Source organism: Nomascus leucogenys, chromosome 22a, assembly GCF_006542625.1.
Source record: "Nomascus leucogenys isolate Asia chromosome 22a, Asia_NLE_v1, whole genome shotgun sequence".
Lineage (NCBI taxonomy): Eukaryota > Metazoa > Chordata > Mammalia > Primates > Hylobatidae > Nomascus > Nomascus leucogenys.
In genome coordinates this window covers 101,014,425-101,042,035 of record NC_044402.1, presented here as the reverse complement: position 1 = coordinate 101,042,035, position 27,611 = coordinate 101,014,425, and the positions used below count along the sequence as shown (strand labels likewise).

The window sequence follows — 27,611 nt, the reverse complement described above, 5'->3', positions numbered from 1 at the left end:
CCCAGGTGCCACTAGCACTCCATCTGATAATAGGTTCAAGGCGTTCCACGAGGCTCTGGCAGGTATTCTGTGGAAAAGGACAGAAGACTGGCAGATAATTAAATGGGGAAACCTTTCAAACTCGACTGTGTTTCTCACCCTGCAACAATCACCATCCATCCTGCATCCTGCAGATACCTTCCATGTGGCTTGTCTCCAACTCTGGACAAGGGGCTGACTCTGGTGTTCCCTGTGGAACCAGTGCCAAGGTGGGGCTTTTTCACCCAGGAGGTAAAAGTGGAGGCTAGAGGGAGGACAGATAGAATGCAAGATCCATTTGCCCAGTTCGACGAGAATGGCTCTGTTTCTATGTGTTTTATGTGTTGAGGTTCCATTTAGGATTTGCTGCATACTTAGCAAGGCTATGAAAACCCCTGTCCAGGCAGTGACCACAAGAACACAGGCACAGAGAAAGGCAGCGTGGTGTGTAGAGAAATGTGAGTTTTAGAGTCAGACATCCCTGTGATTGAATAGCTCTGCTTCTTCTCAGTATGTGGATGACTTATACTCTCCATGCCATGGGGATCTTGTCTGTGACCTGGAGATACCAGAACCAGGTGACCACACAGCCTACTTTGCCCAGGACAATCCCTGTTTACACTGGTTGTCTTTGTGTTAATGTCAATGGCTCCCTTTGCTCTTCAGAGTATTTTTGTTTGAATTATATGGGCACTAATACCTACTCTGAAAGGTTGTTTTAAATACACTCCTGTGTGGCATAATGATGCTTTATCAACAGTGGACCACATATGTGACAGTGGTTCCACAAGATTATAATGGAGCTGAAAAATTCCTATTGCCTAGTGACATCATAGCTGTCATAGTTGTGGCATAACTACTTTGTTTTTTAATTTAACTTTATTTTTTTGAGACAGGGTCTGGCTGGCTCTGTTACCCAGGCTAGAGGTCAGTGGCATGACCTTGGCTCACTGAAACCTCCACTTCCCAGGCTCAGGTGATCCTCCTACCCCAGCCTCCCAAGCAGCTGGAACTACAGGTGTATGCCACCATGCCTGGCTAATTTTCATATTTTCTTCTGTAGAGACAGGGTTTCCCCTTGTTGCTGAGGCTGGTCTTGAACTCCTGGACTCAAGTGATCAGCCTGCGTCAGCCTCCCAGAGTGCTGGGATTACAGGTGTAAGCTACCACACCAGATCTAAATATTTTTAAAATAAATGTAGTGTAGCCTAAGTGTGCAGTGTTTATAAAGTCTACACTAGTGTACTAGGTTTTCACATCCACTCACTACTTACTGACCCCCAGGGCAACTTTTAGTCCTACAAGCTCCATTCATGGTGTCTTACACAGGTGTGCCATTTTTTATCTTTTATACCAGATTTTTACTGTACCTTTTCTATGTTTAGATATATTTGGGTACATAAATACTTACCGTTATGTTACCATTGCCTACAGCATTCAGTGTAGTAATATGCTGTGCAGGTTTAGAGCCTAGGAACAATAGGCTAGACCACATAGCCTAAGTGTGTAGTAGGCCATACCATCTAGGTTTATGGAAATGTACTCTATGATGTCCCCACAATGGCAAAATCGCCTAAAGATGTGTTTCTGAGACCATATCCCTGCCGTTAAGTGAGGCATGACCCATACAGCACTCGGTATTGTCTTCATTACTTTACTCTAGGGGCAGGTACTCATTAAAGCTTTGTGAGACTTGCTTGGAACCTGGGTCACTGAGTAACCAGCGTTGAATGAGTTACTCTTGGCTTTGGTCTTCAAATTCAGCTGACCAAACCAGGGATATCTCCACTTGTCCCCTCTCAAAATGAGATGTTGTTCTTGCCCTTCCCCAGATACCAGGACATTTGGCTCAGTAAGGCTTCTGCCCTCTGTTCTTCCAAGAGGGCAGCCTGGGGAGATCTCTGTTCTCAAGTAAGGAGGTCTTGGGTCCCAGTGTGGGTCTGCATTCTAGAGGGGGGCCCCCGACCCTATCATGGGTGCCCTTTTCATAGAGTAAGCATGAGAAAGTGGACTTGATTGGGGAATGAACAAGTTGTCTGGCACCAGGAAGTCTGGATTTGGGGTGCAATTGGCACTCAAATTTATGTATAATTAATACACAGGAGTTGTCTGGGAATGCTGCCACACCTCACTGAACTTTGGAGCCCATGAAAAGTTACAGCTGCTTCAGTCAGGGGTGAGGAGCCACTGGTTCCCTGGGAAGCTGAGTTTTGGCGAAGCCCCTCCCACTAGAGAAGGGAGGTGAAGCCCTCTTCCCAAGTTCCAGTTGGCTTATTTCCAGGTAATTCAGAATGAGGTCCTAGGGATGCTGTGGGTAATTCTAGTCATTGCATCACAAAGCCCAAAGGTGATATTGTGCAGTCTGGGAGTATTTTATAAAGTCCAATTCTGGCTGATGGCAAAACTGAAACAACCTCTTTCGCCTGTGTCATTTTGGTGTTAATACCTTGTCCCAATTCAGCTCTGCCACGACCAACTAATACAGACCCATCTGTGTAGATATGAACTAGAGCAGCAGCCTGGAAATAAAATTAGAAATCTGTTCTTTCTGCCATCTGTATGTGAATTTTTGACAGTAAGGCAGTCACAAATGAAGTAGCAAAAGCTCAAAATAAAGCTACAGTTTCACTGGTACAGGACCAGTGGTTTCATCCAAAGGTGTGTGCCACCTGAGAATAGCAAAGGTGCTGTTCCATGAAATCTGTGAAACAAAGAAAAGCCTGAACGAGTCCCTCACTGTTGAAATGTGGTCATCAGCTGTTGCAGCAGCCTCTCGCCATTTTCAGCGGCATTAACTGGTTAGACTTTGAAGGCCCACTTGCATTATCCTCTTTCTGAGTCTCTCCTAGTGTAAGGTTGAATTCAATAAGGAGAGTGCCTCTCTCTGCGGTTCCAACTCTGCAAAGCAATAGCAAATTGGCCCAAGTTGTTAACAGCTAGTAGAATTTAGAGCTTGTTTTTGTTGGAGCAGACCATCTTTGCCCTTAGTTGTCATTGAGGGAGGAACACTCTGTCCTTGTGAATTCTTTCTCCTTGTTCCTCTGAGCATATTATTCTCAATTGCTTCTGGGGAGTAAAAAACTTGCAAAGAATTATAGAATAAAATACAGCAAAATATAAAAAACAAAATCTCATTTGTCCGTAATCTCATTGCTCTCACACCCTGGGTTATTATAAGAAAAGTCGAATAGTGCTAATATAAGTCCCCAGTCTGTTAAGCAATTCTGAATTTCAAAAACCCTGAGCACCTATTTGGTGGAGAAACTTGTCCTGATCTCATCCAATGAGAGATTCACAGTCTTTAAAAAATCTTACTTGGTTTAAGTAATCATACACTTCACTGCAGAAATATTACCATGCTTGAATGTGGCATGTTGCCCCAGACTCTGCTGAGGACTTTAATAAATAGTATAGAGATCATATGATCTTTTAAAATCAGAAAAATTTAGAATCCCAAAATATATCTGGCCTCAAAGATTTCATAGAGGGAAAAATGAACATGGTGTATACTTAAAAAAATCAAATATTTTAGAAAGGTACAAGATGGAGAATGAAAGCACCCCTGCCCACTGATCTGCCCTGTCCCATCCTAAAAGTAACTGGTCATCAGTTCCTTGTGATTATTTATAAATATGGCATACTTTTGTGATATAATTTTTTTTAAAAAAGTATAAGAGTAAAAACACCATTCTGCTGTTTTTAAATTTAATAATGAATCTTTGGTATTTTTTTTTCTATATCAACATATATAGATCCACCTAATTTGCTTTAATATCTGCACAATATTCCATCATATATGTAACATAATTTATTTAAGAAGTTTCCAAATAAGGAACACTCTGTGCATTTCCCCCCACTCTTATAAGAATAGCTTCCAAAAATGAAAATCTTTGCATATATATCTTGGCAAAAAATTTCTTGAAAATGACCATCAGATAAATTTCTAGCAGTGATAGTGTGTACAAATCTTTTTTTTGGGGGGGTGGGCTGACTAAATGTTCTAAAATTAGGTTTTGGTGATGGTTGCACAACTCTATGAATGGTACACTTTAAATGGGTGCATTTTATGGTATGTGGATAGATTAGATGTCAATAAAGTTGTTTCAAAATTCCTAGCAGTGAAAGTGGTAGGTCTGAGGGCATCTATAGGTCTGAGCAGTGAAAGTGGTAGGTCTGAGGATGTTTATAGTAATTTTTATCATTAGAAAGGTGCACATTCAGCCGTGTCCTCACCAGCAGTCCTGCCTGCCTTCTTGCTGGGGCTTCTATGGCATAGTGGTCCTTGTATGCTTATAGGAATCCCCCTGAGCCAATAAGTTGGAGCTGCTCTCCTGGAGGTGTCTCACCTTGGACAGATAGCATTTTGGGTCTGCACTGCTCCTATTGGCCCAGCCATGAGTATTTGGTGGATGTGACCCAGAGCAAGGGTCTTCCCTTAGCATGTTTTGTAGATCGAGGGGTGCAGGGTGTTATTCTACTAATGAGATGAAGCTGGTGCACTCTGTGTGTGGGCACATCCCTTATCCACAGGAGTTACTGCCCTTGGACATGAGGGTGTATGGCCCTGCCTGCAGCAACTAACTGCTCCAGGACTGAAATGATTCCATCTGTGTTCATGTCACTTCTTTGGATAACATTTAGTTCCTTAATTAGGCACTGCACCACACTTCCTTTTTATCTCCCACGTTGTCTAACACACTTCATAACTTAAAAATACTTTCACGGGTATTATTGTATTAATCCTTATAATTCTGTGATACTTATACCATTCCCATTTTGCAGATGAAGAGACTGGGATGAGAACTAGATACTTGTCAGGGTCACACAGCCATTAAATGTACAAAAGTAGGGTGCAAACTCAGACCTTCCAGTAATAAATCCCGTTTGCAGCCCCACTGCCTCAGTGATGTCACCAGTCACATAGTAGGTGTCTGGTGACAGTGCGCTGAGTTGACAGGGCTCTGGGTTTTATCTTTCTTGATTCATAGAGGACGACTGAGGTGACTTGAGAGGGAATATGTTAAGTGGAATTTCCAGGGAGGCAGAGAGGTTTTGCACACCAGCCTCACCCTCTACCTCATTACTGCTTCCTCAAAACTATTGCTTTTTCATGGAGCTTAATACTTGGTTTCAATGTGCTTATTTACTCATTCACTAGGTGAGGAAGAAAGATAGTAAGTTGGAGATGAGAGGAACAATCTCACACAAAGACATTACATTATTTTATACCAAACCTCTGTATAAGTGTGTGAATGTGAACTTATGATTACATGTACGTCAAGAAAGAAACAGAAGGACATATACCAGACTGTTAACACTGGCTACCTGGTGGCTGGAGGAGGGCAGAAGGGGGGAGGAGGAGGCAACATTCTCTTTCCCCACCAAAAACAAAACAGAACCATTCTCTTTCCCCACCAAAAACAAAACAGAACAAGAAAGAAAACTCTTAAAAAATGTGTCCACAACTAAACACAGCACAAACAAAATGATCCCAATTGCGCAAAATCATACAGACATACGTGAGGTGTAGAAAAGGATGTTGACAAAATACGAATAGTATTGAGAGGCCGAGGCAGGCGGATCACGAGGTCAGGAGATCGAGATCATCCTGGCTAACATGGTGAAACCCCGCCTCTACTAAAAACATAAATAAAATTAGCCGGGCGTGGTGGGGGGCGCCTGTAGTCCCAACTACTCAGGAGGCTGAGGCAGGAGAATGGCGTGAACCCAGGAGGCAGAGCTTGCAGTGAGCCAAGATTGCGCCACTGCACTCCAGCCTGGACAACAGAGCGAGACTCTGTCTCAAAAAAAAAAAAAAAAAAAAAAAAAAAAAAGAATAGTGGTTATCTCTGCATGGTGGGCTTCCAGGTGATTTTAATTTTTTTCTTTGAACTTTTGGTTTTGTTTACAATTTCTTTGCAATAACAATAAGCATATATTACTTGTATAATCACAAAACAATAAAGCTGTTTTCATTGAGGAAAAATGTTGGCCACTAAAATTATATTTTAACAATTTTCTTTGAAAGGAGGTGTGCTGAGCAGCCGTCTATGTGCTCAGGCATAAACAAGGCTTGGCGCCCCCTTGTCCAAGCCTGGGTGTTATAGGGCTCCCAGGGTGTCAAGGGTTCCTAAACTGGGAAAACATGGAGATTTAGGCATCACCTCTAGACATCCCTCATTAAAATACAGATTTTACCAGGTGGGTACAATTTATGAATGTGTGATCTCAGATTCTCTTCCTTCAAGAGCAGAGCAGAGGACGTCTTGAGTAAGTAGAAGCCTCGTCAGGACTCTACCTTTTGAGAAAGGTGGATGAAAATGTTCTGGGGACCAGGTGTGACAAAAGGGCGTATTAGAGCTGGGCAACTTTGGGTGTGTTAAAAAGTATACATCTATATTAATTTGAAAAAAAAAGCTAAGCTAGTCATTGTCTGCCCTGGCTTAACTTGCTTTCAATCACAATTCTGGGTGTGGTTAATTAAACATTTGAAAGAAATCTCTGTTTAAAAAGTAATGATTATGTTTCCAAGTTAACCAGTGGGAAAATGCTAATAGAGCGGTGGAGTTGCTGAAGTAGATGCATGACCCAGTTTGACCCAGACACATGACCCAGTTTGGGGCAATTTAAGGCACTGGAGCTGCTCCCTCTCCTATAGGGAGGTGTTTGCTAGAAGCATAAGAAGTACCTAGAAGACACGTCTCTTAGGCAAGGAGCCCATGGATGTTCAGTGTAGGAATGTTTAGATAGTTTTACCTTTTTGTTCCGATAATCTTTTCATACAATTCTACAAAACTCAATTGTTGCAAAAAAAAAAATTCTAAAATCCCACTAACATTACCTTTTTGGGGATTTATCTCTGATTTCAATGACGCTGATTTAAAAACATTCATTTTTAGTGTCTGGCTGTTTCTCCAATACCAAGTGATATATATATATTTTTTTGAGTGGGGAGAAATCTACAGGCAACAACAATAAATCACAAGCAGAAATGTTGATGTCTTCTCTGTAATTCCACTGTGGTTTTGTAGGAAGGACCAAGCAATCTGAGCTTATTTTTCTAGAAGTTGTAGAGCGATTTCAAGGAAATTACAGAGGAAGACCCAATACCCACAGAAATTGTTTCACCTTCTCATTCATGTAACAATGCATTCACCCATCCATCATCCATCCATCCATCCATCCATCCATCCATCCATCCATCCATCCATCCTTCCATCCATCCATCCATCCATCCATCATTCCATCCATCCATCTATCCATCATTCCATCCAAACATTTATGCTAGGAGGAATAAAGAGAGGAATAAAGAAATGGCTAAGACATGGGTGTAGTTTACAGCCTGCAGTGAGGAACCCTAAAGGGAAATCAGCAATTTCAACATAGTGCAACTGTACTGAGTTAAGAATCAGGAGTGGACAGTGCAGTGTAGGTATTGGAGGCCAGGGAAGCCTTCCAGAAGTAATGCTTAAGGATCACACAGAAGCACGACAAGAGATGTTAAATGGGATTGTGACTTAAGGCAGTCCTCAAAATGATCTGTACTTTAGAACTGTGGTGTTTTAAATATCAGTTTTCCTTGTGGACTTTCTTTGTTATCAGTAATTCTTCATCAATTAATAGCACCATAGCTGCTAGAGCAAAAGAAATGAAATTGCTAAACCAGCAGCAAAACCTCTGGAATTACTAAGTTATTTTCTAAAAATTAGTATCAGTAGATCTTGGTACAAGATCTTACTTTTTTTTTTTCAGCCTCACAAGCATTTCTGAAAATTACCTGATGATAAAACATCTTTGGATATCCAACTGAGAATTTCATGGGGATAATGACAATTCCTCTTTCCTTCTAATAATTCCACTGGTTAAATGGTTCTACAGCTTTTTTTCCTGCTGTAGTATGAAGAATTTTTCATACATTTCTCCAGCATCTTATCAAATCCTTTGGATCAAATTCTTGCTTGTGAATTGTCTTATCAACCATTTTGCACATGTTTATCTCTAACCTGGTGGACGAAAATGCCAAACTTCACAACAAGATCCACAGTGAGTCCATAGTAGACACTAACTGTGGAATATTACAGAATCAGCAGGAAAGAACACTTTGAGAATAAATTAAGCATTTAAGAGACAATGCAACTTTCAGAATTGAAAGACTGTTCTTTTATTTATTTAAAGCCTTTTTTTTTTTTGACGATCATCTCCTGTTACCTTCTCTGGTGGTAAGGTGGCATTTGGCTGCCACAGCTGTCATCCAGGTCTCTGTTACGTATGCTCCATGGGGAAAACCAAATCTTTGGAAGGTTGTATTGCAAGGCAAATTGGTCTTTGGTCTTGCAGGCTTGGCCTCAGAGATGCAGGAAGGAGAAATGCCAGCCCTTCTAAGATGTGTTTCTGTATTCAATTCTCAGCACCACCACAGAGGGGAATCTCATACCTACTTAGGTGACCATCTAATTTTAAATTATATGGATTTTATTTATATATGAGTATATAATATTTATACTTATATATAAGTAAATATATATACACTTAATTTAAAATGCATATAATTTAAAATTAAGTGTACATATATAATTTATAAATTAAGTAGATATGTCTTTATATAAATGGATAAATAAAATATTTTTCTACAATTTAAACCAATTAATGTTCCATATATGATTGAAATGGAAACAATTTAATTTTGCTTTTTAAAAAAGTTACTCAACACCCTCAAAATGTTATCGGTATTATGAACACTCAGACCTTTTTTCTTTTTCTGTAGGTTGGAGACATCAGTTTCTATAATATTTCCTGGGATTTTTCCTTTTTTTTTCTTGCATATTTAAACCATGCAAGCTCAAGCAAAGCCCAAAATTTCTGATCATGACTCAACCAAAGTATTTCAATGTTGGTGGCACAGAGTGACTCTTCCGAATCACTGAGTTTGACTCCAGGTAGAAAAAAGAGTGGAAAGAACAGCTCTGCCAGGTGGGTGCAGCCCTTCCCAACTTTTTGTGCAGTTAAGACAAACAGCTGTTTGCTGGCCCTCAGGACAGCATCTCCTCCTCTGAAGCATTATAATGCATATTTGTTATTAAATTAGACTACATCTGTTTTGAGAATTTTTGAGAATATATCTCATAAAACCATGTGTGGGCGGGTCATAAAAATTCCATCTGTAAATGGAGTGAGCTGTGGATTTCTACCCTAGGGATCATTAGAAAGCAAAGAGAATAGGTGGAGTGTCCCTTTGATAAGATGAGTGGGTAGAGAAAAGATGAATTCTGAAGCTTCTAGAATAGAAAGAAACTTTGCAGGGAAAGCCAAATGGGCCAGTGATGTCTTCATACCTATTGTCAAAGGATTAGACTGTGGGTAAAGGGGCCGTGGGAAGACTCAATATAATTTTGGACATGAGACAGCTGGGCCTGGATAAAGGCCTAGGGTGGGGCCCAGGCTCTGGGCAGGAGAGGAGATTCTGGGAGTGTGTGGGGAAGAGGTTCCCAGGGCATAAGCAGAGGAGAGACTTGCCTGGGACAGGCCCAAACCTCGGCCCTCCTTCCAGATGCCAACTGTGACCTTCCCTGACCCCCACAGGCCTTGCCTAGGGTGAAGGTGTTGAGAGGGAAGAGAGAAAGGGATGATTGAGAACTGCTCTATGGATGTTTTCTGGGGACAATGGGAGGTATTCATCAAGGGGATGCTCTGTAACTAGAGTGTGGCAAATGGAAATTGAGCCTCGGGGACCCTCTGCCACTAAGTGCCTCAAAGCTGAGAGGCAGCAGCTCCCTGGCTACCTCCTAGACAGAGGGGGTGGAGATTGGAAGCTATGTGAGTCATCCTTGCCCACAACTTACATGCCATGCAAACTGGGCATAGGACTCTCTGCCACCAAGTGCCTCAAAGCTGAGAGGCAGCAGCTTCCTGGCTACCTCCTAGACAGAGGGGGTGGAGATTGGAAACTATGTGAGTCATCTTGGCTCACAACTTACATGCCATGCAAAGTGAGCATACGTTGGTGGACACAACCTTCTAAAGCTATACTATAAGAAACCAAGCTCACACTTAATTTATTGCCACAAATAACTGGAACCCCAGAAGTTTTTGTAAATCAAGTACCATTTCAGAATCATGTGACATGTAGCCTCCACGGATGTGATATTCAATGTCTGCTGCCTTGATTTTCCCATTGTTCATAAAGCCAATCTGTGAGTGGTAAACAACACTTACTTCTGTGAGTGCGTGAGGTTCAAGTACGACATCCAGGGCACTGGAAGAATGTGAGGGGGAGTCCTTTCCACTCCTCGTAAGCATGTGGCTGGGGAGCCAGACTGCTGGGGTTCAAACTCTGGCTCTCCTACTTACTAGTTGAATGACCCTCGGAAGCCCACTCCACCTTTCTTTTTTTTTTTTTTTTTGGAGACAGAGTCTCACTCTGTCACCAGGCTGGAGTGCAGTGGTGTGATCTTGGCTCACTGCAACCTCCGCCTCCCTGGTTCAAGCGATTCTCCTGCCTCAGCTTCCTGAGTAGTGGGGACTACAGGCGTGTGCCACCATGCCCAGCTAATTTTTGTATTTTTAGTAGAGACGGAGTTTCACCACGTTGGCCAGGATGGTCTCGATCTCTTGACCTCATGATGCCCGCCTCGGCCTCCCAAAGTGCTGGGATTACAGGCATGAACTACCGCACCTAGCCGCCCACTCCACCTTTCTATGTGTTGGTGTCCCTATGTGTAACAAGGGGGACAAAACTATAACCTAACTCACAGGTTAATGGAGGTCAAGTGGAGGGCTTGTTAAAACCCAAATTGCTGGGCTCCACCTCAGAATCTCTGACTCAGTAGGTCTGTGCCTGAGAATGTGAATGTGCAATTCTAACAAATTCCTGGGTGCTGCTGCTGCTGCTGCTGGTCCAGGAACCACGCCTGAGAACCGCCGACCTAGCCCAGAGGATTGCTGTCAGCCTCAAAAGAGGATTAACAGAAAGCCACATGCTGTAAGCAATGAAATAGCCCCATTCATGCTAACTACGTATTACTGTTATTGTTGTTGCTTTTATGGTTATTAGTGTGGAAAGCATGGTACATTAGAAGTTTACTCTTCCTAATTAATGGATGAAGGGGTTTTCTCACTGCCGAGGGTTCCCTGACTACCACTGTGCATAGGTCCCCATCTTCTGGTCTCAGAGCATCATGTGCCTGGATCCCTCTTTGTGTTAATCATGAGCTACCTTTTCGCGATGAACTTGTTTAACTTCCTCCACATGCACATGCTGTCTCTCCAGCAGGACAGATGCCATGTGATAGATCTGTGTCTCCCATAACTCTTAGTATAATGCTTTGTACATTAGGGGCTCAACAAATCCCATCTTTGGAGTTGGAAGGAATCTAGAGGCCAACTGCTCCAAACTCTTCCAGTGCAGGGTTTCATTTTGGAGCTTATACTTGGGTCTCAAACAACCCCTAGAAATTCAGCTTCAAGAGGTCTGGGTGAGGCTCAGGAGTCTGCATTTTAACCAAGCATCTCCAAGGCTCTGATGCAGGTGTTCTTTGGCCACCCCTACAGAAATACCATCTTGCTCAGTGCTTTTCAAACTGTCCCTTGTGATTCACTAGTAAGATGCGAAAATTCAGTTAGGACCAGCATATTTAAAAGAATAAATAAAAGAGAAGGGAGGAGGAAAGGAGGGGAGAGGAAAGCAGTGCAGAGGAAGTGTCAGTGCCTGACATGTAGCCAAATAAGTGTTGTCCTGTGTAATTTCGTTCCTTTCTCTCTCTCTCTCTCCCTCTCTCCCTCCCTCCCTCTCTCTCTCTCCCTCTCTCCCTCCCTCTCTCTCTCTCTCTCTGTGTGTGTGGTGTGTGTGTATGTGTGGGTGTGTGTGTGTTCATGCACATGTGCTGGGTCCCATCATAAGGTGCATTTTATGGGCCATGGTAAAACAATTTGAAAGCTACCTAGGGCATCCCTTTCTGTTGGCAGGAACGGCATCTGGAAGCCAGGCATTCCAGTGTTGGCCAGCTCTCACACAATGTGAAATCCCACCTTCCTATTGTATCCTCTTTTCTAGCTGTGCCTCCCATCAGAGCAGTGAATGGCTCTACTCCCTCTTTCCACAGCTTTTCAGAAATTTGAGGAGGGGCAGCATTCTGGGCTGGAGTGGGGGTCTGGGCTGCCTAATCAAGCATCAGAAAGGTGAAGATGGGGCTGCCGCCAGGGCTTGGTGTCAGGGAGCTCTGGTGTGGCAGCAGGAGCTGTCAAGGACTAAGGGGAGGGAGTGAAATCCAACATCTAGAGAGCCCCAGCCTAGACATGCAGGGAGGGGACAGGGGTGAGATGGGAGGGATGGGGGATTCCATCCTGAGTTGACCAGTCACTGTGTCTTGCATGTTTTAGGCATCCACGTATGCAGTCCTTCCTCCCTGTCAGCTGAGACTGGCCCACACTGCACATGAGCTCTTCTTCAGATCAAACACTCTGAGTTTTAATGACATGGTTCCCAATCCCCTCACTGCTCTGGCTGGCTCAATTGATACTCTCTGGTAGATTCTGTTAAAGGTCTCAGCAGAGATGTTTTATCTGTTGAATGAAAGACCACTCCAAGGAAAGCAGGCTTATTTGACCCTCTTCCTGTCAGACCCTATGACTCCTTTAGAGTGTGTTGGTTGTTGCACACTTCATTTCAGCATGTATTTTTTGAGCACCTTTTATGTCCAAGATACTAGGAAAATAGAAATGCAAAGAAAGGAACCTTCCCACAGAAGAAACCAGTCATCTGGCAGAGCAGAATGGGATGCACAAGGCTAGAAGGCTGCACCAGGTACCTGGGAGGCAGAGGTGGATAGCACCTGGCACTCGGGAAGTACTCTGTAATTATGGTGCTGACTGAACAAACTCAATTCTATAAGGAGCCAGGGCTGTGCTGGGGAGGTCTCCTAGAGAAGATGATATCTGAGCAGAGATTTGATTCTAATCAAACAGTGGAGTGAGAAATTGTCCATGCTTGTAAGTTAGAGTTGATAAAGCTCTCCATAAGAACAAAAGGTCTCTTATGAACTGAAACCCCTAGGGTTTAGTGCTGGAGCTTTGTGACCCTTATTTTACGTTCTAAGCAGTATGTCCTGCTCCCTTCTAGATTCCAGGTTATATTCCACAGGGCTGAAGCTGCCAGAAGAATCTCCTTCAGTGAAGTGGGAGCTTTCTATAGCTAGACTGAGACTATATAGGATGAATCAAGTTTGAACAAGCATCACTCCAAATCCTTAACATGTCTGTATTCTGGATGCCCCCAGAAACGGGGAGATCTTCAAATGCTGTGGCCTCTGCCCACACTTCTCTCTTGCTTTCAGCCTTTCTTTCACCCTCTATATAAATCTTCCCGTATCTTTTATGGGCAGTGATTTGACAGTCACAAAGTGCAGTACCAAAACTTGATAAAAAAGTACAGCAATCACGTGTGGGTGAGCATAGCGCTCTGCAGATATTTGAAATGGCAAGTTAGTGAATCACTGAATTTGTGCTGCATGTAGCGACTTTCCTATTTGCTCACCTTATATGTTCTGGGTAGTGGGTGCCATCCTCCAGTTATCAACGTGTTGTCCCCATGTTCCCGAATAAAATGGATTGGGCAGCCAGATCTGGGGGAAAAAAAAACAGGATCACAACTTTAAGTGATTTGAGATCTCAAGTTCAGGTTTGTGGGATGTTTCAGGGACAACTGTGATCCCCTTGACTACCCAAGTAAGAGACAGAGTAGAACCACCCAGGAAAGAGCAGGAAGCCATGGATTTCTTGCTTTTTCATAATAAAGCAGGCAGCTAGGAAGCAATCTCTATGTTTAAGGAGCTCCTTTGCTGTTGTTCTGTTTTAGAAGTCAAGATAGAGCATTATTTGTGGTTATTTTTGTGCCTAACCCTCAGTTTCTGAGTGGTCATCCACAGCTATTCATTGGATTTTCTCTGAGTAATTTGGGAATTTAAAAACCCTCTGGAGTTTTTTGTTTCTGTGATTCCTTCATTATTACCTTTAGTGGCCAGATTTTTCATTTATACAAATGGCAAGAAGATCCTCAGAAGGTTACATTCTGCATTTGTCTGTTCTTACTCTGTTAATAAAGACATACCCAAGACTGAGTGATTTATAAAGGAAAGAAGCGTAATTGACTCATAGTTCAGCATGGCTGGGAAGGTTTCAGGAAATTTACAATCATGTCAGAAGGGGAAGCAAACACATCCTTCTTCACATGGCAGAAGGAAGGAGAAGTGCAGAGGAAAGTGGGGGAGAGCCCATTATAAAACCATCAGATTTCATGAGAACTCACTCACTTTCAGGAGAGCATGAGAGCATCATGGAGGTGACCGCCCCCATGATTCAAATACCTCCCACCAGGTCCCTTCCACAACACATTGGGATTATGGGAACTACAATTCAAGATGAGATTTGGGTGGGGACACAGCCAAACCATATCTTCTTCCTATAAATAAGGCCTATTTATATTTTTTCCCACTAGCTGTCTGCTTGCATTCTTTGCTTATTTTTCTTTTGGCTCTTTCATCTTGATTTCTAGAAAGTCCTTATATATTTAGGAAATTAGCCTGATGGCTGTGGTGTGCCTTGCAAATATTCTTCCCAGTTGATGCTTGTGTTTTGACTGCTTACTATATTTTTTCTTTGTGCAGAAGTGTGCTATTTTATGTAATTTAATTTATTAACTTTTTCTCTTAAGGAATTTTGAGTTTGACTCATAGAAATACTATTGAGTTCTCCCATGTTTTGTTCCTATGTTTTTGGATTTTACTTTTGACCTTTTAATTTTTAATCCTCTTTATCTGGTTTATCTTGGTGTAGTAGGGTAGTATGTTAAGGTCGAGTTTGATCATTCTTTATGTTTGCTTAGAACCTGACTTCATGTGAGATTCAATTCCACTGTATTTACTTGCGGATACATTTTTAGTTTCTTTCCTTAGGTGACAGAAGGGCGTCCATCCTACCAATGTAATGCAAGTAATTCCTATCACCGTTCTTCCTCTAGGTAATAATGATATTTCTGTCTTTAGTGGCTCCATCAGGAAAGTGCAAAAAGAATCACTGCACCTAGGAAGCTGGCAAAAAGTGCAGAAAAGCCCAGGGAAAGAGCACATGTTTCATATTTGTTGGAGAGTGAGCAGTCTTTTCCATGTTGAGCAAGAAGACTTGAGGGCCATGAAGGACCAGGGAACTTGGAACCTGGGACAGGAGCTAAGGGAAATACATTTCAAACTTGCAAATGTTAAAAGCCACCTAAGAGGCCAGGGTTTGAACTTCCTAAGAATCGAATGTCAAGTTTGGAATTTAGGACTTTCCTGTTGGGAAAACCAGAAGCATTTCAGGTGTATTTAGGGGCAGTGAGCACAATTAGGGATCTCTTGTGGGCTAAGAGGACACATTTCCAGCTAGAAGTATCTGGTGGTAAGAGAAAGGCAGACTGAAACTTACAAGAGAGGATATACCATCTCCATAGCAGCTGGGAAATGCAACAAGATAGAGATTCATAAGTACCATGGTAGCACATGCTCTGGAAGTTTCTGGAAAGACTCACTGCCAAATGACCAAAAGACTGAGCAGATGTTGACATTACCTGAATGTTCACAATTATAGGCTCCACGTCTTGGTACACAATCTTCACCGCTTTTGTGGCCTGCTTGGCATGAGCATGTTTGTCAGCAGCCACAGTGCAGAAAATCTGACCCACACAAATCACCTGCAGAAAACACAGACCAATTAACTGCCAGAAGGGAACAAAAATGTGCACCAGTGAAGCCCTTGTCAACCCAGTTGGGACATGCTTTGGGATGATGTGTGTACAGTTGACCTATAGCCTAGAGCGTGGGGCTGGATTTGAATATGGCTCTGCCACTGCAGGCTATGTGGCCTCAGGCAATTGATTAAAACTATATAAGCCTCAATGTCTTCATCACAAAATTGAGATAACTGTGCCAACTTAATGGGGTTCTTAATTCCCTTAAGTTTGTTCTGAAATAAGGCTTATTGCAAGCAAATAATCTAAGGTCATTAGAAGGACTGCATATGGTCATGTGTATAAAGGCGCCTGGAAAATAGTACCAGGGAATAGCAGCTACTATTATTATTAATATATGAGAATTTTAGGTGCTATTATTATAATACTTCACCCTGTGCATATAGTCTTTTTCTTTTTTTAAAAAACTTTTATTTTAGGCTTGAGGGTACATGTGAAGGTTTGTTACATAGGTAAACATGTGTCATGGGAGTTTGTCATACAGATTATTTCATCACTCAGGTATTAAACCTAGTACCCAATAGTTATCCTTTCTGCTCCTCTCCCTCCTCCCACCCACAGCCCTCAAGTAGACCCTAGTGTTTGTTCTTTCCTTCTTTGTGTTCATAAGCTCTTATCATTTAGCTCCCACTTATAAGTGAGAACATGCAGTATTTGGTTTTCTGTTCTTGTGTTAGTTTGCTAAGGATAATGGCCTCCAGCTCCATCTGTGTTCTCAGAAAAGACATGATCTCATTTTTTTTAAGGCTTGCTTAGTATTCCATGGTGTATATGTACTACATTTTATTTATCTAATCTGTCATTGATGGACTTTTAGGTTGATTTCATGTCTTTGCTATAGTGGATAGTGCTGCAGTGAACAATCGCATGCATGTGTCTTTATGGTAGAATGATTTATATCTCTCTGGGTATATGCCCAGCAATGGGATTGCTGAGTTGAATGGTAGTTCTGCTTTTAGCTCTTTGAGGAATTGCCATATTGCCTTCCACAATGGTTGAACTAATTTACACTCCCACCAACAGTGTGTAAGTGTTCCCTTTTCTCTGCAACCTGGCCAGCATCTGTTATTTTTTTACTTTTTAATAGTAGCCATTCTGACTGGTATGAGTTTTTTTACTTTTTAATAGTAGCCATTCTGACTGGTATCTCATTGTGGTTTTAATTTGCATTTCTCTAATCAGTGATATTGAGCTTTTTTCATATGCTTGTTGGCCACATGTATGTCTTCTTTTGAAAAGTATCTGTGTATGTCATTTGCCCATTTTTTAAAATGAGGTTGTTTATTTTTCTCTTGTAAATTTGTTTAAGTTCCTTACAGATGCTGGATATTAGACCTTTGTCAGTTGCATAGTTTTCCAATATCTTCTCCCATTTTGTAGGTTGTCTGTTTACTCTGTTGATAATTTCTTTTGCTGTGCAGAAGCTCTTAAGTTTAGTTAGATTCCACTTGTCAATTTTTGCTTTTGTTGTAATTGCTTTTGGTGTTTTTGTTATGAAATCTTTGCCTATTCCTATGTCCAGGATGGTATTGCCTAGGTTGTCTTCCAGGTTGCCTTTTTATAGTTTTGGGTTTTATATTTAAATCTTTAATCCATCTTGAGTTGATTTTTGTGTATGGTGTGAGGAAGGGGTCCAGTTTTAATCTTCTGCATATGACTAGCCAGTTATCCCAGCACCATTTATTGAAGGGAGTCTTGTCCTCGTTTCTTTTTTTTTTTTTTCAGTTTTTGTTGAAGATCAGATGATCATAGATATGTGGCCTATTTCTGGGCTTTCTTTTCTGTTCCTTTGGTCTATGTGCCTGTTTTTGTACCAGTACCATGCTGTTTTGGTTACTGTAGCCCTGTAATACAGTTTGAAGCTGGGTAATGTGATGCCTCCAGCTTTGTTCTTTTGGCTTAGGATTGCCTTGGCTATTCAGGCTCTTTTTTGGTTCTATATGAATTTTAAAATAGTTTTTTTTCTAATTCTGTGAAGAATGTCATTGGTAGTTTTTAGGAATAGCATTGAATCTGTAAATTGCTTTGGGCAGTATAGCCATTTTAATGATATTGATTCTTCCTATCCATAAGCATGAGAAGTTTTTCTATTTGTTTGTGTCTTAATTTCTTTTTGTAATTCTCATTGTAAAGATCTTGGGCCATGACTATGGGGTTTTCTCGGTATACAATTATGTCATCTGCAAACAGAGATAGTTTAACTTCTTCTCTTCCTATTTGGATGCCCTTTATTTCTTTCTCTTGCCTGATTGCTCTGGCTAGGACTTCCAATACTATGTTGAATAGAAATGGTGAGAGAGAGCATCCTTGTCTTGTGCCAGTTTTCAAGGGGAAATGCTTCCAGCTTTTGCCCATTTAGTATAATGTTTGCTGTGGGTTTGTCAGAGATGGCTCCTATTATTTTGAGGTATATTCCTTCAATACCTAGTTTACTGACAGAGTTTTTAACATGAAGTGGTGTTGAATTTTATCAAAAGCCTTTTCTGAATCTGTTGAGATAATCATGTGGTTTTTGTCTTTAGTTCTGTTTCTGTGATGAATTACATTTATTGATTTGCATATGTTGAACCTACCTTGCATACCAGGGATGAATCCTACTTGATCATGGTGGATTAGCTTTTTGGTGTGCTGCTGGATTCAGTTTGCAAGTATTTTGTTTGTTTGCAAGTATTTTGCAAGGATTTTTGCCTCAATGTTCATCAAGGATATCGGCTTTTCTTGTTTTTGTTTTTTTTATTGTTGTTTTGTTTTGTTATGTCTCCATCAGGTTTTGGTATTAAGATAATACTGGCCTCGTAGAATGAGTTGGGGAGGAGTCCCTCCCCTTCAATTTTTTGGAATAGTTTCTGTAAGAATGATACCAGCTCTTCTTTGTACATGTGGTAGAATTAAGCTGTGAATCTATAAGGTCTTGGGCCTTTTCCGGTTGATAGGCTATTTATTTTTGATTCAATGTTGGAGCTCATTATTGGTCTGTTCAGGGAATCAATTTCTTCCTGGTTCAGTCTTGGGAGGGTGTATGTGTTCTGGAACTTACCCATCTCTTCTAGATTTTCCAGTTCATGTGCATAGAGGTGTTCATAGTAGTTTCTGATGGTTGTTTTTATTTTTGTGGGGTCAGTGGTAATATTCCCTCCATCTTTTCTAATTGTGTTTATTTGAATCTTTTACCTTTTTTCTTTATCAGTCTAGCTAGTGGTCTAGCTTATTAATTTTTTCAAAAAGCCAACTCCTGGATTTGTTGATCTTTTGAATTTTTTTTTCTGTGTCTTGATTTCCTTCAGTTCAGCTCTGATTTTGCTGATTTCTTGTCTTCTGCTAGCTTTGGGCTTTTTCTGATTTGTTCTTGCTTCTCTAATTCTTTCAGTTGTGATGTTAGGTTGTTAATTTGAGATCTTTCTAACTTTTTGATGTGGACATTTAGTGCTATGAATCTCCCTCTTCACACTGCCTGACCTGTGTCCCAGAGATTTCTGGTATGCTGTATGTTTGTTCTCATTGTTTTCAAAGAACTTTTTGATTCCTGCCTTAATTTCACTATTTACCCAAAAGTCATTCAGGAGTAGACTGTTGAATTTCCATGTAATTGCACAGTTTTGAGTGATTTTCATAGTCTTGACTTCTACTTTTATTGTGCTGTGGTCCAAGAGCGTTTTTGGTTGATTTTGGCTTTTTAACGTTTGTTGAGGATTGTTTTATGTACAATTATGTGGTTGATGTTAGAGTATGTGCTATGTGGCAATGAGAAGAACGTATAATCTTTTGTTTTGGGGTGGAGAATTCTGAAAGGTCTGTCAGATACATTTGGTCCAATGTTGAATTCAGCTCCTGAATATCTTTGTTAATTTTCTGCTCCAGTGATCTGTCTAATACTGTCAGCGGAGTGTTGAAGTCTCCTACTATTACTGTGTGGGAGTCTATGTCTCTTTGTAGGTCTCCAAGAACTTGCTTTATGAATCTGGGTGCTCCTGTGTTAGGTGCATATATATTTAGGATAGTTAGGTCTTCTTGTTGAATTGAACCATTTACCCTTATGTTGTTCCCTTCTTTATCCTTTTAATCTTTATTTGTTTGAAATCTGTTTTGTCTGAACTTAGTATTGCAATCCCTGCTTTTTTCTGTTTTCAATTTGCTTGGTAGATTTTCCTCCATCCCTTTATTTTGAGCCTGAGTATCATTATGTGTGAGATGGTGCTGTTGAAGACAGCATACCATTGGGTTATGCTTTTTTATTCAGCTCTCGTGCATGTAGTCTTTCTTTTTCACTGCTATTGTCACCAGGAACATCCTGAACTGTTATGACATCAACTACACCAGGCAATGCCAGGGCCTCAGAGGCATCAGTGGAATGGGGGAGAGAAGAGACCCTACAGAGATGCCAAGTGTTGCACAGGATAATGTGGCCCTCTTCTAAGTGAATACACAAACCCTAAGAACCCTGAATATTTCACATGAATGCCAGCAGGAGTGCATGAAACCATGCTAACACTGTGGAAAGTAGAGGACTTTGGTTTTACTGGATGCAGGTCAAAAAGGGGATTCTTGGGAGGGCATTTTGTTAGTCTCGCCTTCCAGGGAAGGTGTACCCTTGGGTTGTTTAATAAACCAAAGCTCAAATGTGGCACTCTTAGGAGCTCAGGCTCCTCTGAAGATGAACACTCAGAAAAGGTAGAGAGAATCAGCTCTTTGGGATATCACGAGCTAAGGAAGTTGTTCTTACCCCTTTATATTCTGAGATAATAGTGCTCAGCTCCTCAGATACCAGCTCCCTCTCTTGACAGGGGTTTGTCTTTTATCCACTCCCAAGCCTGCAGTTGCCCTTCTGCTTTTTATTTTCTTTTATCAAGATATATGTTGAGATTGCTTTTTTTGTGAAATATTTCAATGTATTGAGTTGGGTTAATTGCTAATAGATAATCCCTTGAGTGCTTTATTATTATTATTGTTATTATTATTTTGAGATAGGATCTCACTCTGTTGCCCATGTTGGAGTGCAGTGGCATGATCTTGGCTCACTGCAGCCTTGACCACTCAGGCTTAAGCGATCCTTCCACCTCAGCCTCCCACAGACACAAGCCACCACACATGTCTAATTTTTTTTTTTTTTTGTATTTTTTGTAGAGACAGGGTTTCACTATGTTTCCCAGGCCGGTCTAAAACCCCCCGGGCTCAAGTGATCTGCCTGCCTTGGCTTCCCAAAGCACTTGGATTATAGGTGTGAGCCACTGCACCTGGCTGGTAGGTATTACCGACCCTCAATCCTGTCCATATTTACTTATTTGATTTTAGCATGTGGCTTGGTACTGGTGACCACAGTCAGGAAGAGCTCTTCTGCTAGGGCAGGCATGTCATCACAAAATATAGCCTCCCTCATGGCATGTTTAATATCCAACTGATGCATGATGGGGCATCCCACTGGGGTCTTGGGAAGGGGGCTTCTGGGAATCTACACACTATTTTTAGAAAACAAAGTCAAACACAGAGCAAATCAATCAAGCAGGAGTGTTTATGAGTCAGAAGCATCCACTAAGAAATGGGTGTGCCTTTCCCTGCTCTACATGGTGCAGGCCTTTCCAAACCAGTCTGTGTTCAGCCTAAACTGGAATTTTCTTCCTCGTGGTTGATCTACCTAAAGCTAAAGAGGGTAGGTGTGATGAAGATGAGACAGGGCAGAGACTGGAGCATGACTGAAGATGGATTTCGTGGCAGCTAGTATATGGGGAACTCTGCTTTTCTGAGAAAACCTGAATGTTTTATGAAACAGATCTTACTGAGAGGCCACTTGAGGTAAAAGTTTCCCCTATTGGCAAGGGGAAGTCCATGTGCTCTGATTAACACCATCATAAAACTTAGGGGGCTGTGTAGCCAGCCCGTGTGAGATCCCCCTTCAGGCAGGAAGACTGCTGGCCAAGTGTCAGATGGGAAACTGGGAGATGTGAATTATAGCCCTAGTTCTGCCATAAGTAACTTGGGGCAGGAGGTTTTGTTTGCTTGTTTTTAAGCACTTTGGGCATCAGTTGCTGAACCTACAAAATGAAGGTACAAGATTAAATTCATGCTTTTCAACACTTTGAACTTGTAAACTAAGATAAGAGAGTTTTCTACTGATCTGGGACTCTATGACTTTGAAGGTCTGGTGAGGATAATCTTTCTCTCCCTCCATTCAGGCAAATGGCATAACACATGAGTGAAGCTCTTTAAGGGATGTCAGTTCTTATATTCTGTGATGTCGTGTAACCACAGTTACAGTGCCTACTCCTGTCCCTTGAAGATGTCTCCCAGGGATCCTGGGGATGAATGCCAGGCAGCTGTCCAAATAATAGGTTTTTTTTTCCTGCCATCTTGTAAACCTTCTTGGACCAACAACCAACCCAGCTACAGTCAGTTGGCGAGAGAACCAGGCTGTCTGGTTTGGAAAATAAATTTTGACACTGCTCTGTCCTCCCTGTCCTGGTAAGTCCTGGATGTTCAGTAGCGGGTTAGCCTGGGGTCCTGAGGGTCATGTGAATATGGCTATATGTCATACATGCAACTGTAAGTCCTCCTTCCAGCCACCGTGGTCACCTGCAAAGTCCCTTCCCTCGCATTTCCCTGAGGCTTCTTGCTTCCCTTTTGTTATATTTTTCCCTTCAGGTCTATCTTTAGTTTTACCTTTTATGACATTTTATCAGCATAAAAACAGAGTTATCAATAGAAAATAAACATCTGAAAAAGGTCTAACTTCACTAATTAAAGTAATATAATTCAAATAATGAGAGATAATTTTTCTCTAATTTAGAGAAATTTGTCAAAGATGAGAGGATATGATAACCAATGTTCGTAAGGCTGTGATGAAAGGGCTGCATTCATACCCAGTTGCTGAGAGTGTGGATTGAAACCATCTTCCTAAAGGCCACAGTTTTAAGAACCTAAAAAATAGACAGAAATTCCACTTCTAGGAATGTGTTCTAAGGAAACCATGGGAAATGTGTGCAGATTTATGTTTTAGAGTATTTACAAAATATTATTTGTCCCCCAAAATGGGGATTGGTTAAATAAGTTATAGCGCATCCATTTGAATAAAAAACAAACACATATCCATTAAAAATCCTGTTTTGAAAAATCTTTAGTGTCATAGGAAAATGTTTGTGATATACTATTATCTGAAAAAAAAGAATGTAGGATTATATATATAACGTGATCTTTATAAAAATGTGTTTTATGTATTCACATATTTATATATACCCTAATAATCCTTAAAATTACAAGGAAGTCTATTAAAATTATAACAGCATGTTAAGAAATATTATGTAAAACTTGGAAAAAAAGACAAGATTCACGGAATGGCCTTTCAGTACATTTTGGAACACAGTCTAGCAAGTCCATTCCATGGTAATCTCATTCTCCAAGGGAATGTTACTTTGTTGAACTTATTTACTGTTGATTGGGGGCTAGACTCTGTGAAGCTACATAAGAACATGTAGATTTTTTTTCCAGTAAAGAATCAAATCATTTCTGTCCTGTAGGAAAGGCAACCTCAAAGGTTACAGTTTTATTACCTGTAAGATATTAACCGGTTTTTTACCTAAACTAGCAACCTTCGTCACTGTGCTGGCATGCCTATATGCTCAGTCTCTCAAATTCACTTTCATCCAGTTTTATCATTTTGCTGGTTCCCTCACTGTCGAGTTAAATAAATCTTTGACATTTGCTTACTTAAGATTTGTATGAGAATCAAGTTTTTAATACAGTATTTAAAAAATACTTTGGCAATGGCCATATATAGCTGGTAGGTTTACAGGAGATTTTGATTTTCTTTTTATATTCTTCTGTATTTGTCGAATGTCCATTAAAGGACATGTTTTACTTTTATAAAAAGAAAGCACAAAAATGTCTGTATGTATATACACATGCATTCTATATTGATTTCTCAGGCTGTACTTTCCCTAACTCGATACCCAGTGAAGGGCCAAGCTCCCGAAGATACATAAAGACACCTTTGCCGTTGACCGGGCAGACCCTGAATCCATAGGACACAGAGAGAAAGGTGCTCCCTGAACACTGATCTGGATAAGCATTGCTGGGTCAGTGCAGAGGCGTCCCTTTCCCGAGTCAGCAGAGCTGGCCTAAAGCTGAGGACCTCTTAGTGGGAGCTGAGGACACGTGCCTGAAGAGGCAACCCCTTGACTGATGGAAATTGGAGTCTGAGTTCCATGTGGGGGACTGGGAAGCACAGCAAGTTCTGAAATGGGAGACCCAGGGGAGGGCAGAGAGGACCAAAGGAGGAAAGGGGTCTACAGTGTGGGAAAGAGCCTGGACGCAACAGCGGGGGGAGGAGGCCTGCTCTGCCCCAGTGGCCCCTTGTAGGCAGGAAAGGCAGCTGGCTAGACCTCCTCTGTGTTATTCACTCTGATTTTATCCTTTATCTTCCCCTCTCAACCTCACCTCCTTTCTAACCCCAAAGCCACGCAGCTAATATGGCTAAGATTGCTGGGCGTTTGCTTGGAAATGCAAATGAGAGTTTCTGGTAGTTTCCTAGACCTCCTTTGTCAAGTTTATTGAGGGGAAAGGACTCTCAGTTAAAAGAAAAAAAAAAAGAAGAAAAAAAAAAGAAAATCCAGATTTTGAGCACCAGCTGTTTAAGGCAAACTTCCTGAGGAGCTGCCCAGCTCTGTAACAACCTGGAACAGAGGCGCCATCACAGACTTGGCTCAGACAGCAAGAAGCCTTGCTCGCATGTGGGACGTGCCTGTTCTGGCCTGGAGAGAGGGCTCAGAGACACCACCTCACCACTGCCACCTGATTACTCATTGTCACCAATAAGATGACAAAAACTGGTCACGCATTTCCCTTTTGCTGTGCTCTGACACCTCAGAGACCACAGCAGAGAAAAAGCTGCTTTTGTAAAACTGGAACGTGAACTACGTGGAGGCACCAGAGGAGGTCTCTGCTGCCCTCTGTTGCTGGCTTCTTAGTAACCCTGACCATTTTTAAGAATACAGTATTTGGTTTCAGTAACTTTATTATATGAAAAGTATGCTCAGAGGAAAAAATGTGTCAAATTTAATCAGTCCTGGGTACTATCAACATTTTAAATTGTTGCCAATCTAATAGGGGAAAATGGTATCTCATTGCTGTTTTAATTTTCATTTTAAAAATTCTAAGTGAGGCTCAAAATAGTTTCTTTTTCCAGTTTCCTGCCAGTGGGTATACTTTGCTTTTTTTTTTTTTTTATCTTTTTCTTATTGATTTAGAAAAGTTTTTGCTGTAAATATGTTTCTTTTTATACAAATGCTTTTCTCTGTTATATAGTCAAATTTATCAGTCTTTTCTTTATGACTTGTGGCTTTCATGTTCCTTAGGCTACGGACTTTTTTTTAAATGCATGCATATATTTAGTATAGTTTTTAATATTTGAAACTAATCAATCTGGAATTTATTTTTATTGTAAAGTGGGAAATAGAAGTACAGTTTTATGTTTCTTTGTTTTTAAAACGGTTTGCAAGTTCTACCAATATTCTTTCTTAAATACTCCATTTTATGGCTTACTTGAAGTGCATTTTTGCTTCTAATGAGACCTGATTTTCTGGCCTATTTCAGGATTTTACATTGTTCTGTTGGGATGTTTGTCTCCTCCTGTATCAGTACCTATAATGTGTAACTACTAGATAATAGTATGCAAATATGCACTAGATAATAGTATGCAAATAATAGAATGTATTTCAATATTATATAGGGCTAGTTTCCCCTCATTACTATTCTTATTATACATTTTTTATCTTTCTAGATAAACTTTAAAATCAAGTTTTCAAAAAACACTGTTGATGTTTTGATGGGAATGTGTTATATTTAATTTATAAATTAAGAGAAAATTGATATTGTTAAATTTTGTGTCCTTGTGGCTAAGGCTTATGTCTTTCCCTTTTTAAATTTGTCTTTTTTTTAAGTTCACCAATATATTTTAAAAGTTCTTTTCATGTAGGCCCTGCACATATTTTCATTGGTTTTATTCCTAGAGAGTTATTTTTTGGTTGTTACTATAAATGGGAACTGTTATTCCATTGTATTTTCTGATTATTGCTTGAATACAGCATTTCCACAGCTGATCCTTTCCTAAAAGCTGACACTATGACAGCAGTTGGAAATTAAAAAGCAAAGCCATGGCAAAAGACAGTCACAGCTCCACTTGGCTGTTCTGTTCTTTCAGAAAACGTAGTGAACTCATATGAGTACATCCCCTGAGGTAGGGTCAAAAGAAAGTCTATTAGGACACTTAAGAGTTTCTTGAAGATGTCAGGATATCCACCGGGGTTCTGAAGTAAAGATGCTGTCATTATTTTAATATAAATGATCAATTATGAAGATATAGTTGATTGGTGTAAAAGCATTTTTAAAGTCTACATTACTGCATAGTCTTCAGACTTTTATTTTCATTGCCATGAGGAAGTCTGTATGAAATAGAGGAGCTCCGTGGTTTTCATCCAACAAGGGACTTCAGAAAAATAACGTGGGCTGGGCACAGTAGCTCACGCCTGTAATCCCAGCACTTTGGGATGCCGAGGTGGGTGGATCACCTGAGGTCAAGAGTTCACGACCAGCCTGACCAACATGAAAAAACCCCATCTCTACTAAAAATACAAAATTAGCCGAGCGTGGTGACGCATGCCTGTAATCCCAGCTACTCCGGAGGCTGAGGCAGGAGAATCGCTTGAACCCAGGAGGCGGAGGTTGCGGTGAGCCGAGATCGTGCCATTGCACTCCAGCCTGGGCAACAAGAGTGAAACTCCGTCTCAAAAACAAAACAAGAGAGAAAGAGGGAAAGAAAGAAAGAAAGAGAGAAAGAGAGAGAGAGAAGAAAGAAAGAAAGAAAAAGAAAGAAAGAAAGAAAGAAAAGAAAGAAAGAAAGAAAGAAAAAAAGAAAGGGAAAGAAATAAAGAAAAGAAAAGAAAGAAAACATTACAACAGAACTGTGGTAGGGTCAACCCATGGTGCTCCTTTGAGCGTCCCAGCCTGAGAGAGGCTGGAAGCACTGGGAACAAACTCTCTTCCCCTGGGCATCTTGAAGACAAACACATCTTTACCCTTCTCTTTAACTGCTGCAAAGCATCTGAGTAGAATCTGAAGAGGAAACTGATCATGAGAGTTCTTCAATGTTCCACCATCTCTCCAGGGGTGACTCCGGAAGGGTGGTTTCATCTAGAACAGCCTGCAAGCTTCACTTCACATTCCTTCATCTTAGCATCCAGATTTTTAAAAAATCCAACCAACTTAGTACAGTCAGGGATAAACAGGTATGTAATATTTATCAGAAAATTAATTTAAAAAGTATAAACAAAGTTGATAAAACCTATCTCCTCACATAGGAACATCGTAGCACGCAATTGGGCCTGTGTGCACACTGTTTAATTTACAATATTGCTTTTAATAAATACACTTACTCTAAAATGCTACGATTCTGTAGAGAAGAGACACAGGCCTCACCCTTTGATAACTATGTCAATTGTCACAGTTGACTATTCAAGGGGTTATTATTTTATGCTGTTGTTTTTTTAATAGAAACAATTCATTATGAAGATATAGTTGATTGGTATAAAAGCATTTTTAAAATCAACATTGCTGCATAGTCTTCAGACTTTTATTTTCATTGCCGTGGGGAAGTTTGTATGAATTACAGGAGCTCCATGGTTTTCATCCTATAAGGGACTTCAGAAAAATAGCATGAAAACAGAACTGCGTAGGGTCAACACACAGTGCTCATTTATTTGGTTTGAGGTGTAAGTTAATAAATCACCTACCTATAAGCTGCTGACAGAATTTATTTGCACCGACTGTAGTAGGG

At 40.8% G+C, this 27,611-nt stretch overlaps 1 protein-coding gene across 1 annotated transcript; it reads right to left on the bottom strand.

Moving 5' to 3' along the window:
• On the bottom strand, window positions 1-26,915 carry LOC101178134 (aldehyde oxidase 3-like). The gene is made up of 4 exons (XM_030803568.1): window positions 26,854-26,915; window positions 15,614-15,736; window positions 13,547-13,634; window positions 1-67 (listed from the first exon to the last, which is right to left on the bottom strand). The coding sequence occupies exons 1-3, from the start codon at window positions 26,908-26,910 to the stop codon at window positions 13,548-13,550; spliced, it is 267 nt and encodes an 88-aa protein (XP_030659428.1). The 5' UTR covers window positions 26,911-26,915; the 3' UTR covers window positions 1-67; window position 13,547.
• Window positions 26,916-27,611: the final 696 nt, after the last annotated feature.

Excerpts from the sequence above, each read along its gene's own strand:
- LOC101178134 (XM_030803568.1), bottom strand. The coding sequence starts at position 26,910 with ATGATCAGTTTCCTCTTCAGATTCTACTCAGATGCTTTGCAGCAGTTA. Across the intron at positions 15,737-26,853 it reads TGCAGCAGTTAAAGAGAAGG|GTGATTTGTGTGGGTCAGAT; the intron begins GTAAAGATGTGT and ends TGTTTTCTGCAG. Across the intron at positions 13,635-15,613 it reads CTATAATTGTGAACATTCAG|ATCTGGCTGCCCAATCCATT; the intron begins GTAATGTCAACA and ends TTTTTCCCCCAG.